This window comes from Mesoplodon bidens, assembly GCF_964165515.1.
Source record: "Mesoplodon bidens genome assembly, chromosome: 7".
NCBI lineage: Eukaryota > Metazoa > Chordata > Mammalia > Artiodactyla > Ziphiidae > Mesoplodon > Mesoplodon bidens.
In genome coordinates, this window is record NC_138164.1 from 25,949,867 (window position 1) to 25,964,287 (window position 14,421).

Genomic DNA, 14,421 nt, shown 5'->3' on the forward strand with positions numbered 1-14,421 from the left:
TTTATATTTTTCTAACTGGTACACTGAATGGGCAAAACACCCAGGTACATTCAGTAAAGAATTTAATTTTTCTTCCATAGATGTCTTCAGATATGCCCTACTGGATCTCCCTTCCCACCTCCTGAATAAGCCCTCAGACAAACCCCATAGTTCTTCAGTCACTTTCAGCTTAAAAAAAAAATCCCATTTCAATTCTTAGAACACATTCTTCTCCTTGGCCTCACCTTGCTCTTCTGCTCTGGTCTCCTTAAGGTAGGTGGCAGAGAGGAAAGGGATGGAGGAAACAGGCAAAGTAATGATCAATGCTGTTGTAATCTAGTTTTTAGAACTCTGGGTCATATCAAGTATCCAAATGCTGGCTTAGTGAGCATCTGAGGAATTTTCAAAGAACTACTTCTAGTTCCTCTGTCCTGTACCCCTGCCTGGAACTAGCAGTGCATTTAACAGCTGACTTCTTGTAATTCTTACCCTCAGCAATTAATACACAGTAGAATGCCCAATGCCTCTTTTTGGAATTCCTCTTGGGTAGGGTCCTTTCAAGACACTTCAGGCCCATTTTCCACAGCATCTATTTGGTCCACAGGAACTCAGACAACTTTGTCATCCAAAAAGTTTAAGCACAGCTGGCCCAATTACTGACTCTTCCCTCCTCACCCTGCTACTAGGCCTACTCCATCTGGCACCATAAAGGATTTCCCATGAATGAAATGGCTGACGTTTGTCCCTTTCAGTATGAATTATTTTTTTTAAATTGTATTAAAAAATACAGTATCCTAAATATAATTTACTTTTTAATTCATAGAATCCCTACTTTACATGGTATCTTAGCAGTTTTGACACAACTCTCTTTCTCAAGATACTTTCTGCCCTTGGATCCCCCTAACACTACTTTCATATTTTACTTCTTACCATTTTGGTCATTCTTTCTCATTCTCCTCCCCACTCCACCTTTAAAAAGTATTCTCAGGACTCTGTCCTCGGTCTTTCTCAATTCTACCTTAGGTAATCTCACTGCTGCAACTGTAAATCCCATGGCTTCAACTACCATCCACGTGTTAATGATTATGATTTTTTCCCTTTAGCCCGGCCTTTCATTCTATTCGCCTGCTTGACAACTTCACTTAGATGTTTTTATGGTATCTCAAACTTAAATCCCACTTGTTCTCTGGTATTCAGTATCTCAACAGATGGTCATATAAGTCACAGAATTGATCATAACATCTTTATCACCTCACTTTCTTAACCTCCATATACCATCATAGACAGAACTTGGTCTTAAAATACAGTTCTGCTCCTACCACTCTCTATTTAAACCTTGTTAAAATCCCTTGAGAAAATTAGTGAACAAATACTTTATCCATTCGTCATGAATTCTTTATTCTGGATACTGACTTTGTACACAATTCTGATGACTATGGGAACAACCACATTATAATACAATCCATTTGCTGGGCTCTAGACACTTGATACAAGTTGTAACACACTTCCTTGGCTACAATGATTGGTCAAGAGATAAGCACCTAACACCCAACTTAAGGCTTTCTCCAGGGCTTATAGGGCTTGAACAGAAAGGGAGTTCACCAATCTCTGAGGGTTTTTAAACTACAAACTGTTACACATAAGAGTGGCAGGCAGTCATGTTTCCTGCCACACAGACCAGATAAAGTTAAGAAAGCTGGTGTACAGAATGAGAAATGTGGGTGGGAGAAAACTAAAGGCAGGAAGGCAAAAAATAAAGAGTTCTCAGTTTTCCAGTCCCTAATTCTAGCCAATTCTGAAACCTGGTTATATGAATCACTCTAGTAACCTACAATAATGTCTTTTTGGCTAAAATGAACTTGTGTTAGGTTATTCTTACTAGCAAACAAGAATTGCTAGTGACAAAAACTAAATAAAGAGACCAAAATATTAACCAACCCATAATGCCCTACACGATCTCATCAGCCTAACATAGCATCTCTCTCAAATCCCCTCAACACAGTACACTGACAAAATGGCATCCTTTAGTTGTTCATACATACAAAGCTGTTTTATTCCAGGGCCTCTTTTCCCTTCTCTTTTACTTAATGCAATATGACTTATCTTTCACGTATCAGCTTAAATGTTATTGCGTTCAGAGTATTCCTGACTTTACCTTCAGAGCACACAGACTGGATTCCAAATGTGTCTAGTTTCAATGACTAGCCTCCCCAAGTTAAGCGTATACTCACATGCACAAAATAAGAAAATTCTTATAGTTACAGCAATTCTGATAAATTTCTTACCTCAAATGCCCATTCTTTTTCTTCTTCCCCATCCAGAAACAAACGTGTTTCTTTATAAACTTGGCCTATATCCAGGTTTAATGGGGATATATCAAATTCAAGCCGTTGCAATTCAAATCCTAATCCAACACCTATTGCTTTTATGAAGCTTTCTTTCAGTGCCTAAGATACAGACAGACATTTTCGCTTAGAGCTTTAGCAGATAAAATTGTTCATAAAATCTACTGTCCCCAAAACATATGGATTTTTAATTCTTTACTACTTTATAGCTATAAGCTATTTATTTTTACCCTTATAGTAGTATGGAAACAAAGAAGTTGTGAGAACTTAAGACAAATCATTTAAGCTCCCTTTGCCTCCATTCCCTCATGTATAACATGTAATAATAGTAGTACCTTCTTAGTGGGGTTATTATGATAATTAACTAACTTATGAAGGGCTTACAATAATGTTTTCAGGCACATAATAAATATTATATGTTACATAAGGTCTCATGTGTATGAGATTCTTTAAGATAGAAAATCTTATTTATAAATAATGATAAATAAGCTGTCTTGTTTTTAGCTTTAAGAGTATCTTCTAGTTGAGCATTAAATATATGTTAAATTTTCTTAAATGTCATTAGAATATAAAAATGTGTACATAAAAATCACGAAGTTCCCAAGTAATGACTTATTTACTTCAAACACTGTATGAACTACAGGTTTACCACAGGACTTTTGCTCCTGTTTTTAACAAAGAAAATGGAATCAACACAGGGGCTTACTCTCAAAACTAGAAAGAAATTATACCCAATTCCTATAAAACATATCCAGCTGAGTCCATTCATCCTTAAAGCTTCTGATTGTTTCCCATTCTTTGTTGGTAAACTTTCTTTTCATAATATGAAAAAATTCTGGAATTGAACCACGACCTGTCAATTGAGGAAACAGAGAATTACCAAAACTATTAGACAGCGCATAAAAGAAAACTATAGTCCAACTTTACTTTTGAATACAGTCACAATAATCCTAAACAAAATATCAGCAAATCAAAATAAGTTGAGAGAAGGGTAGCTTAAGAGAACAGTGAAATTCTGTGAATTATTAAATAATTAAGGAGAAAAAAACATATGGTTATATATAGATGCTCACCAAAAATTTGATAAAATTTAGCAGCCAACCTATTATAAATCTTAAATAACTAGGGGAAATTTCCTATATATGAGAGAATATCAGAAATCCAAAACAGGTACTCTTAAAATAGAGCAATAGTATGCTGGGGTTTAAAATTTTGCTTTGCTATTTCACAGGAAAATCAGGGAACAATTTCTTTACTATAATTTTGGGAGAATTGGTAGAAAGCTAAGCAGTGTTCTTTTATCCTAAGTTATTAACATGACTGGAAAGTTAATATACACTTACTTCCTTCACAATAACTGTTTTTAAACATGTTTTCTAATATGACTTTTCCAAATAAAAACAGATTTTTATTTCTGTTCTATTGGCTCATTTTTTTTTTTTTTTTTTTTTTTTAATGGTACGCGGGCCTCTCGCTGTTGTGGCCTCTCCCGTTGCGGAGCACAGGCTCCGGACGCGCAGGCTCAGCGGCCATGGCTCACAGGCCCAGCCGCTCCGCGGCATGTGGGATCCTCCCAGACCGGGGCACGAACCCGTGTCCCCTGCACCGGCAGGAGGACTCTCAACCACTGCGCCACCAGGGAAGCCCAGGCTCATTTTTAATAAAATCTCAAGTATATCCTTAGCTCCACTGTTCCATAGACAATAAAATTTTACATAGCATCCTAAAAATAAATAGAACTCAAAGGATCTGACTCCCAGAACTAAGAGCTAAGACACAAATTAAAATATATGGTATGTCTTTCATATTATATTTTTTCAAAATATTATAATTATGTGTTTGTCTATCTTTACTGCTAAGCAGAAACCTTCTATCGTCATTCATTTACTTATTCTACAAGTATGTAGAATGTGTACAAATACTATACCAATATGAACTGAACTAATGGTTAAAAACAAATCAGTCGTGGTTCTTAGCCTCACACAATTACAGCCTAATTGGTCAATAAGAAAGTCTGGCAACAAGGTAGGTGAATCACAAATGTTTACTATATGAATAAATGTACATTAACAATTATGTGGTAAACTATTCCTAAATGCTCTATTGCCCTGTATCCTTAGTTCATGATTACATTACTTCCAGTAAGCCTCTTGAAAGTAGTCCCTCTGCAGATTTTGTTAACATAGCTTGTCTACTTCGCAACTCCCATTTCTAAAATACTCAACTCCAAAATCTGACGTTCCCAACTGGCTGCAACCATAGCATGTCTGGAAAGAAGAAATATGTCAAATCCCCCTACTTAATGCTTTACTGGCATTTAACCACTAACTAACCCCATGAGAATTCAACACTGAGAACGACGACTATATCATTCACTCTAAAAATACCCAAGTGCTAGATGCCAGGAATATCATGATAACCAAAACAGACATGGGTCCTTATGTTCATAGAGAGTTTACAGTTTCTCCTACAGTAACCAAGTACCTTTCCCATAGTTACCTCAAGGGTAGAAAATATTAAAAACGAGCTCTCCCACAAAATTGTCTACAATTCCCCCACCATCCTTACTTCAAAACAGTCAAAACAGTCTCCTCTTGTTTACCTAGGAAATATTTCTAATGACCTTCCAGTGATATGTGGTTCTTCACTTCAAGGCAAAGATCCTTGTTTGTTTTCAAGTTCAACAGACTCATTTAATTAATCTGTCTACTCCTTAGCCCTCTATTATTCATAAGAAAGATAACTTTACAATCCATTTTTATCAATCAACTAATGTTTATTGTTTGTATCTGTTCATATTAATGTTAAAAGGCTATTATTTCCTAAAAGCAGCCCTGCAAAGCTGTAAAGTCATTTCATGCAACAGCACTGAAATATTAAACTGGGACCTTAGGAGTCCCAGGGCAGGGCAGGAGATTCTTACCCGTTTGGGTCTATGAACCCCCTTTGATAGTCTGGTGCTTATTCCTCAAGCCCCTTAAATAAAGACTGTCTTATTAAAATGCAATGCATCACTACTGCATACTGGCTTGACAGATAAAACACTAAAGAAAGTAAAGAAAGCAAGCTTGAAAAAGTTACAAAAGTAAATCTGGAGATTTTAAACACTGGGAGCACTATACCTACATAAATCGTAAACTGTTTCCTCTTGAATAGATTCGGGTACAAATAGTGTAAATAATAACAATGAGAAGAACAGCTACCTCGGATTTGGAAGACAGCATTATATATTTTGAGTGGAATTGTAGTTTTAACAGAATACTATCCAAAAAGCCTAAAATTTAAAAAGATATGCCTGTTGTCATCTATAGTGTCATTATGTTTGTTGGTTTCTTCAAGTTATAGTTCCATAACCTTCAAGAAACCCCCTGATTTTTACCTAAATATGATGGGGCAATCGAGGAAAAAATGTAAATATTCACGCTAATAAAAAAAAACTCATTTAACATAAAAAGCAATCTAGCACAACCACTGGAAAGCAATCATAACTGATCATGTACAGCTAAAAAAATATCCGAAATGAGTGTGTTCTCAGATACTTTTGAGAGCATCATATCCCACAAAATAAGAGACTGACAGCAACAGAAAGAGATGACTTTGTAAATATTCAGCCAAAGACAACAGCACCACATTGTGGCATTATGGTGAAAATACACAGTGAATGAGTACTCTGTTAAGGACTTAGTTTATCTAGGAAATTGGAATTAAAAAAAAATCAGTAGGAAATACCAGAATAGTATGTTTGCCCCTCAAACTAGCTGAGACAGCACAATTATTAGACACATAAGTTGGCAAAGCCTCCTAATAATACCAACACATATTCATGTCTATTACAATCTTCGATTTAATAGACATATAAGAACTTAAGTAAAAAAAAAAGATAAAATAACTGAAAAACTTATATAGAACCACTAACCAGGTTTAGAAAAGCCAGATCCCTCATCTTATAGCTTAATCTTTAGAGAAAGCAGCACTAGATATTAACTAAGTGTTCTGCAATGATCAACTAACCAAGGTCACAGAGCAACTAGAAAGTTTATTAAACAGAGTAGTAACCTACAATAGTAACCTACAACAAACTAATTTAAACAGTTGAGCCTTGAACAAGGCGGGTTTGAACTGTGAGGGTCCATGTCTTCCAAAACTCATGCCCACACAGAAACTAAAAATGTGACCTTATTTGGAAATAGTCTTTGCAGGTGCAATCAAATTAGGATGGATTAAGGTGGGTCCTGTATCCAATGACTGGTGTCCATATAAGGAGAAACATTTAGACATGAAGAGAGAATACAGGGAAAAAGGCAACATAACAATGAAGGTAGAAAGTAAAGTGATATAGCTACAACCCAAGGAATGCCAAAGATTGCCAGGAAACTAGGAAGAAGCAAAGAAAAATTCTTCCCTGGAATCTGCAGAGGTAACATGACCCTGTCAACACTTTGACTTCTGGCCTTCAGAACTGTCAGAGAATAAATTTCTGTTCTTTTAAGACACCAAGTTTTTGGTACTTTGTTAGGAGCCCTAGGAAACTAATACATACATGTACACAATTTAATTCATTTATACTGACACACTCATATACTCATAGCTTTAGTGTTATACCCCTGGAGTCAAATGTTCAAATCCTGGCTCTAACACTTTTTACTATTATTTATTTAACTTCACTATGGCTGTTTCTTAAGCTATAAAATAGGGGAAAAGAGCTGGGTAGTTTAAGAAATAAACATATAAAGGGCCTGGAGCTGTTAAGTACCTAATAAATGTTAGCTCTAAGGCTATTGTGGTAGTTGTTATATATATATATATCCTCTTCTGTGAAATGTTTTATCGTCTTTGTCCATTCATTAGGTAAGTCTTTTTTTTTAATTTTTTTAATTAATTAATTTATTTATTTATTTTTGGCTGTGTTGGGTCTTCGTTGCTACCTGCCAGCTTTCTCCAGTTGACGTGTGCGGGCTTCTCATTGCGGTGGCTTCTCTTGTTGGGGAGCACGGGCTCTAGGCACACGGGCTTCAGTAGTTGTGGCATGTGGGCTCTAGAGCACAGGCTCGGTAGTTGTGGCGCATGGGCTTAGTTGCTCCGTGGCATTGGGATCTTCCCGGACCAGGGCTTGAACCCATGTCCCCTGCGTTGGCAGGTGGATTTTCACTGTGCCCATTAGGTGAGTCTTAAGTGGCTTTTCTATCAATACTTACAAGTATTTTAAATATTAACAATATTAATCTCTGTCTTATTTGCCCCAGTTTGCGAGAAGAGATTTAATATGAAATCAATCACATACACTAACTTTGTGGGTTCTTCTTATCTTTCTAAGTTTAAAAGGCATCCTTCTTTCAGAAATCTGGTCAAATATACAATTCTATTGTGTTCTAGTAATTGTTATTAAAATTTAATTCTAATTAATTCTGTTGTACACTGTGTAACAAGGATCTAATGGCTTTCAGACGATTTGACTCATGAAAAAAAAAAGTTGATGGGTTACAATCTTTCTTTTTGTTGGCTCTATAAATTACATCTAATACAGTGTTTCCCAAACACTAATATGTCTAACAATCACCTGAGAAATTGTCTGAATGTAGAATCCTTGCTTGTATCTAAGAAATTCTAGTTGAAGAAGTCTGGGAGGGTTTCAAGGAACCTGCATTTTTTCAAGGAACCTGCATTTTTAACAGGCATCCTGGCTGATTTTTTTTTTTTTCTTTTTTCTGTGGTACACGGGCCTCTCACTGTTGTGGCCTCTCCTGTTGCGGAGCACAGGCTCCGGACGCGCAGGCTCAGCGGCCATGGCTCATGGGCCCAGCCGCTCCGCGGCATGTGGGATCTTCTCGAACAGGGGCATGAACCCGCGTCCCCTGCATCGGCAGGCGGACTCTCAACCACTTCGCCACCAGGGAAGCCCCATCCTGGCTGATTTTAATATCCTGACCACCATTTCAGAAACACCATTCTATACATGTAACAGTAACAACTATCACAACAACCTTAGAGCTAACATTTACTTATTAAGTACTTAATAATTCCAGGCACTTTACATGTTTATTCCCAATCTAGCCAATGCTGGTGGTGGTATAACTGTTGAGCCATCAGTATGTAAAACATATACACACAAGTTCTAGGGGAATTAAAGATTCAAATGTTAAAAAAAAAAAGTGCAATTTTAGAACAAAATCTAGGAGACTCTATAACCTACGGTTGGAGTAAATCTTTTACCAACTTTTTTTTTTTTTTTTTTTTTTGCGGTACGCGGGCCTCTCACTGCTGTGGCCTCTCCCGTTGCAGAGCACAGGCCCCGGACGCGCAGGCTCAGAGGTCATGGCTCACGGGCCCAGCCGCTCCGCGGCACGTGGGATCTTCCCGGACCGGGGCACGAACTCGTGCCCCCTGCATCGGCAGGCGGACTCTCAACCACTGCGCCGCCAGGGAAGCCCCTTTTACCAACTTAATTATTTTTTTTTTAATGAGACAGAGTTCAGAATATATCAAGGAAAAGTTAGATATATTAATTAAATAAAAGACAAAATTCATATGGCAAAAAATACAACCAAATTCAAAAGATAAACAAATAATAGAGTAGGAAAATAGTTGTAACAGATTTGGTCAATGAAGTGTCAATATCCACAATATATAAAGAGCTTTTATACATGGATTAGAAAAGATTAATAAGCAGTTCACAGAAGAGCAAATTCAAGTAGCCAACAAGCTACCCTAGTGATTAGAGTAATGCACCATTTAATAAATAATCTTTAACCGCTGAATTGAAATATTATGTATAAATACTGGGCACTAACTCTTAACCCTCCTAGCTGTCTATTCTTTTGCTAACACCACACTCTTTTGTTTACAATGCCTAATATAAGTTTAAAAAATTGTAAGGCAAGTTCCCTCTCACTAAACTTTGTATACTCTTCTTAGACATCAGTTCCTTCATAAAATCTTTAAATTCATTTAACCCAGTTCCATGGAATTTTTCACAGATTTTGTACTTGCAAATCCTTAAACAGGTATCAATAAAATCTAGTATTGAGAGGTCATATATTATAGAATGCAGTGTCTAAAAATATAGGCTTTGAGGTATGGGTTCAAATCCATGATATTCTACTTTTCAGCTTAGTTGCCTTGGGCAAATGTCTTAACCTACTCTATAAAATAACAATAACTTACAACTTAGGCTTAAGAGTGTGAAATAAGATAATGCATAGAAAGCATTTAACACACAGAAGTTGCTCAATAAATACTAGCTCTATGTTGTGATCCCACTCAAATCCTCTGCACAGTGGAAAAGACCCATTCTGTAACTTGGAAAGGGGGAAAACTACCTGCCAGTAGAGCCCTGGTTTTCCAGTAAGTTCAGAGCATAAAGAGAAGTGTGACTTATTTAAGCTGCTTGCTGGCTGTAAATCTCCAAGTTAAAAAAAAAACAAAAAACAAAAAACAACATTTTGCACATCCTGCAAAATGCAGATCCAAAAAGAATGTAGATCAGCTTAGAATGTAGATCACAAACAATAGTGGAATACAGATCTTCCTTGACTTACGATAAGGTTACATCCCGATAAACGCATTGTTAAGTTGAAAATAGTTTAGGTCAAAAATGCATTTAATACCCCTAACCTACGGAACATCACAGCTTAGGCTAGCTTACCTTAAATGTGCTCAGAGCACTTACATTAGCCTACAGGTGGGCAAAACCATCTAACACAAAGACTATTTTATAATAAAGTGTTGAATACCTCATGAAATGTACTGAATACTGTACTGAAAGTGAAAAACAGAATGGTTGTACTAGTTGTTTTACGCTCGTGATTGTGTGGCTGACTGGGAGCTCTGGCTTATTGCTGCTGCCCAGCATTATGAGTATGGAATGGCATATGGCTAGCACAGGAAAATGTCAAAATTCAAAGTATGGCTTCTACTGAATTGCTTTTAAACCATCATAAAGTTGAAAAAATTTTAAGTTGGACACTATAGACTGTAGCAGCAACAAAGTTGGAAACCGAATCTGATGGATGCAAATGGAGGAGAGAAGCAGCTAGGGAGATAAATGCAGGGTGAGGAAGAAGACTCAAAGGAAGAACTATTTTTAATCACAACTCACTGATGAGAACAGTTTATATTCCAACTAGAATCTGATATGAATATCATTTTTCACTGTAGTTGCATACCCACTTCTTAATTTTTCAACAAATTTTAGGAATATTTGTGTGAAATTGAGAACTCCTATCATTTGTACATTCAATAAATATTTACTGAGCACCTGCTATGTGCTAGACACCCTGCTAAGTACTAGGTATACTGCGGCAAAAACAAAACAAGAATAGCTCCTGAACTTATTTAATGAAGGAGAACAGATAATAACCAAATAACTAAGTTATAATTACAAATGAGAAAGGCCATGAAGGAAAACAAGATCAGGTGGTCAGGAAAGTCCTTTCTGAGGAGGTACTGGTACTGGCTACTTCTCATCCTTCATGTCTAAGGTGCTCACGAAAGAGTGGGGAGAAGAACAGGCAGAGGAATCAGCTTTTCTGAAATGACCTGAACAGGAAAAAGTTTGCTACATTCAAGGTAATAAAAGATGAGTATGGACAGAAAATAGTGAGCAGAGAGCAGCTAAAAATGCAGATGGAGAGATAAATGAGAATAAGACAATACAGTCATGTTAAAGGGACTGAATTTTATTATGAACCAACCTAAAAGTTTTAAGAAAATTGCTTTAAGGAAATTTTTAAAGACCACTCTAACTCTGTACCGAGAATGTACTGAGAGAGAACAGAAGTGAAGAGGGGGAACCAAACAGGAAGCTATTAAAATAGTGCTATAAATAGTATGGTGGAAAGAGATAACAAATAGGCTCTACCATAGCCATCATATAATATCACCACTTACTTTATACTTACTGTACTTAATTTACATAACAACTGTTCAAGAGGAGCAGTTCCAAGATACAGTCATTTCAAAGTTATTAAATTAGTATTAAATCTCAAAATATTGAGTCATTTTGTCCTGCCAATTAATATCCAGCAAAGTTTGTAACAAAAATGTGAACTTGAAAGTATAAACCTGTGGGGAAAAATATTTTCGGTCTTTTCCCAAATTTTAGTTTTTTTTTTTTTGTTTTTTTGTTTTTTTTTGCGGTACGCGGGCTTCTCACTGTTGTGGCCTCTCCCGTTGCGGAGCACAGACTCCGGACGTGCAGGCCCAGTGGCCATGGCTCACGGGCCCAGCTGCTCCGCGGCATGTGGGATCTTCCCGGACCGGGGCACGAACCCGTGTTCCCTGCATCGGCAGGCGGACTCTCAACCACTGCGCCACCGGGGAAGCCCAAATTTTAGTAATTTTTATACTGTATCTCTTATCTTGCCTTGTAAACATGGGAACAAAACTGAACAATTCATACTTTTATACTTTATACAATCCTTACTTTTATACTTCTAACTGCAAAAGCCTTTAGAGGTAGATAAAAATTAGAAAATGAAGGAAAAACAACCAATATTTCTCAATTGGGTACAGCAAATTATAAAGATGACCTACAAAACACCTCAGCCCACCCCTGACCCCAAGGTTGGTATTGTATTGCACTGGCAATTTATCTATACTAGGGCCCCCAATATCTTATAATCCCTCTTCTCTGGATATCCATTAAACAATTATTTACTGAGTGTCAAGTATGCACCAGTTACTTTTGTATAAGTTTCCTCTATCCATTAAGCAGAGAATAATGTGGTGGTTACAATAGGGTCCTTAATTGTGGGCATCTGGCTAGAAGGGAGAAACCCAAAACTTCTTACATCCATCAATATATTCTCTCCTGCCCTGACATAGCAGCAATGGGAGAACTGGGAGATGGTGGGAAATGATCTGCACCTAGCAGAAATGTCTAATGTGTTAAGGAAAGACTCCACAAGTTCCTACATGATGTTTACCTGCAGACAAAATGGGAGTAATGGAACTGAGTCTTACAATATACTCACGATGCCCCCAAAGTCTAACTCCCTCTTGAGAGTTGATAATCTAATAACAACGCCCGGAACAAAGTACAATACTTCCCTTTCTCCTATACTGTTTTACCCTCCACCATTTAGCAACTCTTGGAAACTTCCCCTGCTCAATTTCCTCACTTACTCTGATAAGCAGAGCATTTCAAATGAATCGGCAGTGAAGTAAACCAGTGTCTGCTTTCCTGAGAAATGATGCTGTGTCCATTAATCTTTCAGACACTAGTGACACAGTAACAATACTAATGACAACTGGTAAATAGCTCTTCCCCAATGCATTACTGGATATATCAATAGCTTTCTGGCAATGAAACAGCCAAATAGGAAAAGGCCTGGATACTGTGATTAGTCAAACAAGAGCAATAAAAAAAGTCTAATAAAATATAATTAACAGAATCTTCATTTTTTTGCTCAATTACCTTCCTATCATTTATTAAGTTTCAATTAGTAATTACTTGTTTATCTGATATTGACCATAAGCCAACATTGCCCATTAAGCCAACTGTAATTAAATCTGTGTCTCACAGGCATAATTTCCAAGCAGATATCAACCTGATGAGCCAACCATTACTGTAAAATTGTGCTGACTGCATTCTAAGGAGCAATGGTCTCTCCAATAATTTCTGATTTTTAGGGAAAGGTCACATAAGGACCACAGAAAGCTATGAAATTTATGGGCTGATTTGCATGCTCACTCTGAATCCTCTGTAACAGTGGTTCGTTGATAAGGTTCACAATAAGCCTTCTATGACCCTGCCAAAAACCAGATCCTCTCTTTGAGAAAAATGTACCTGTGCATACAAAATGTAGCAAACAATTTCAAGAGGTTAAAAAAAAAATGACTTGATGCTTATCCAGGGTCAAGAACCCCTGTTATCATTAGTATAGCCTCCTTCTGAACAAAATTAAGAATAGAGTTTTAATAGATTTATGAGCAGGTCAGAGAAAAAGCTGTTGGTGGGAAAATTCAAAGTAAAGACACTGACAATAAAGATGAGAGGAGATTCACAGCAATACTCTGAGGCCTAACTACTGCAGCACAGAGTGCTTATTCATTCATTTGACAAATATTTATTGCACATTATTTTGAACTAGGTAGGGTGCCAGACGTGATAGTAGATATAGCTACTATCAGATGTAGCTAACATAGTTCCTGCTCTCATACAGCTTGTAAGGACCAGTGGGAAGAAAATCAACATCCTGAAAAATAATTATAAAATGAAATATATAATTGGAATGAAGGAAATATACTTTATGAGAGCCTAGAACAAAAGAACCTGGCTTAGATTGAAGGTCCACAAAGGCTTCCCTAAAGTAAGACTAAAGTGAAAGCTAACCAGTAAATAAGTTACCTATGCAGAAATGGGGGTGGGGGATAAAGTTATTACAAATATTCCAGTCCAAGGGAAACATAAGCAAAGATCCTGTGGTAGACACAGTGTGGAGATTAGGGAACTGCACTATGAAATTAGGAAAATGTTGGTTCTCATATTTTAATAGCTTTCTTCTTATCTTGTTACTTATCTTCTGATAAAAATGATAGTATGCTGTGTCCCACCCACCCCATAATATACGTAAGGCACTTAGGAAAATGCCATGGCACACAGTAAGTGCACACTAATGTTAGTGATGATGAAAATTATAGAGTAGTTGAGAGAACCTGTGTTCTAGTAAAATTACCTAGGTATAGTCAACCCCACAATAAATGTTAGCAGTTCCTACAGCCACCAATTACAAATTTCTAAGGCAAAATATAAACAACTTAAAATATTTTAATAATTGCTTGCTCTTCATTTCCATTTCTATAAATGTGCTACAAAGAGCTACATTTAGATACAGTACATGTTATCTCTACTTAAGGACTACAATATACTTTACCACTGAGATTATTATTTTTTAAACAAACCAACAACTAATTGGCTAATTCTGGGAAAGACTTAAATGAAACCAAGTTCTTACAATACATATAATTACTATTTTTTTAATAGAATGATACTCAAAATTGACTCTCTGTTGAGTTCAATTTGATTGAACATCTATTACTTAAATAAAAAAAAAAACGGAGCTATGGAAAAACTGTTCCTTAGAAAATTTAACAGTCT

The 14,421-nt window shown here is 36.7% G+C and overlaps 1 protein-coding gene across 1 annotated transcript in view; it reads right to left on the bottom strand.

The window, feature by feature from the left end:
- AASDHPPT (aminoadipate-semialdehyde dehydrogenase-phosphopantetheinyl transferase) overlaps positions 1-14,421 on the bottom strand; it is a 29,735-nt gene that overhangs the window by 12,134 nt on the left and 3,180 nt on the right. Inside the window, exons 3-4 of the mRNA XM_081239061.1 lie at positions 3,056-3,177; positions 2,265-2,426 (exon numbers count right to left, since the gene is read on the bottom strand). Coding sequence (XP_081095187.1) covers positions 2,265-2,426; positions 3,056-3,177 — 284 coding nt within the window. The remainder of the gene's footprint in view (positions 1-2,264; positions 2,427-3,055; positions 3,178-14,421) is intronic.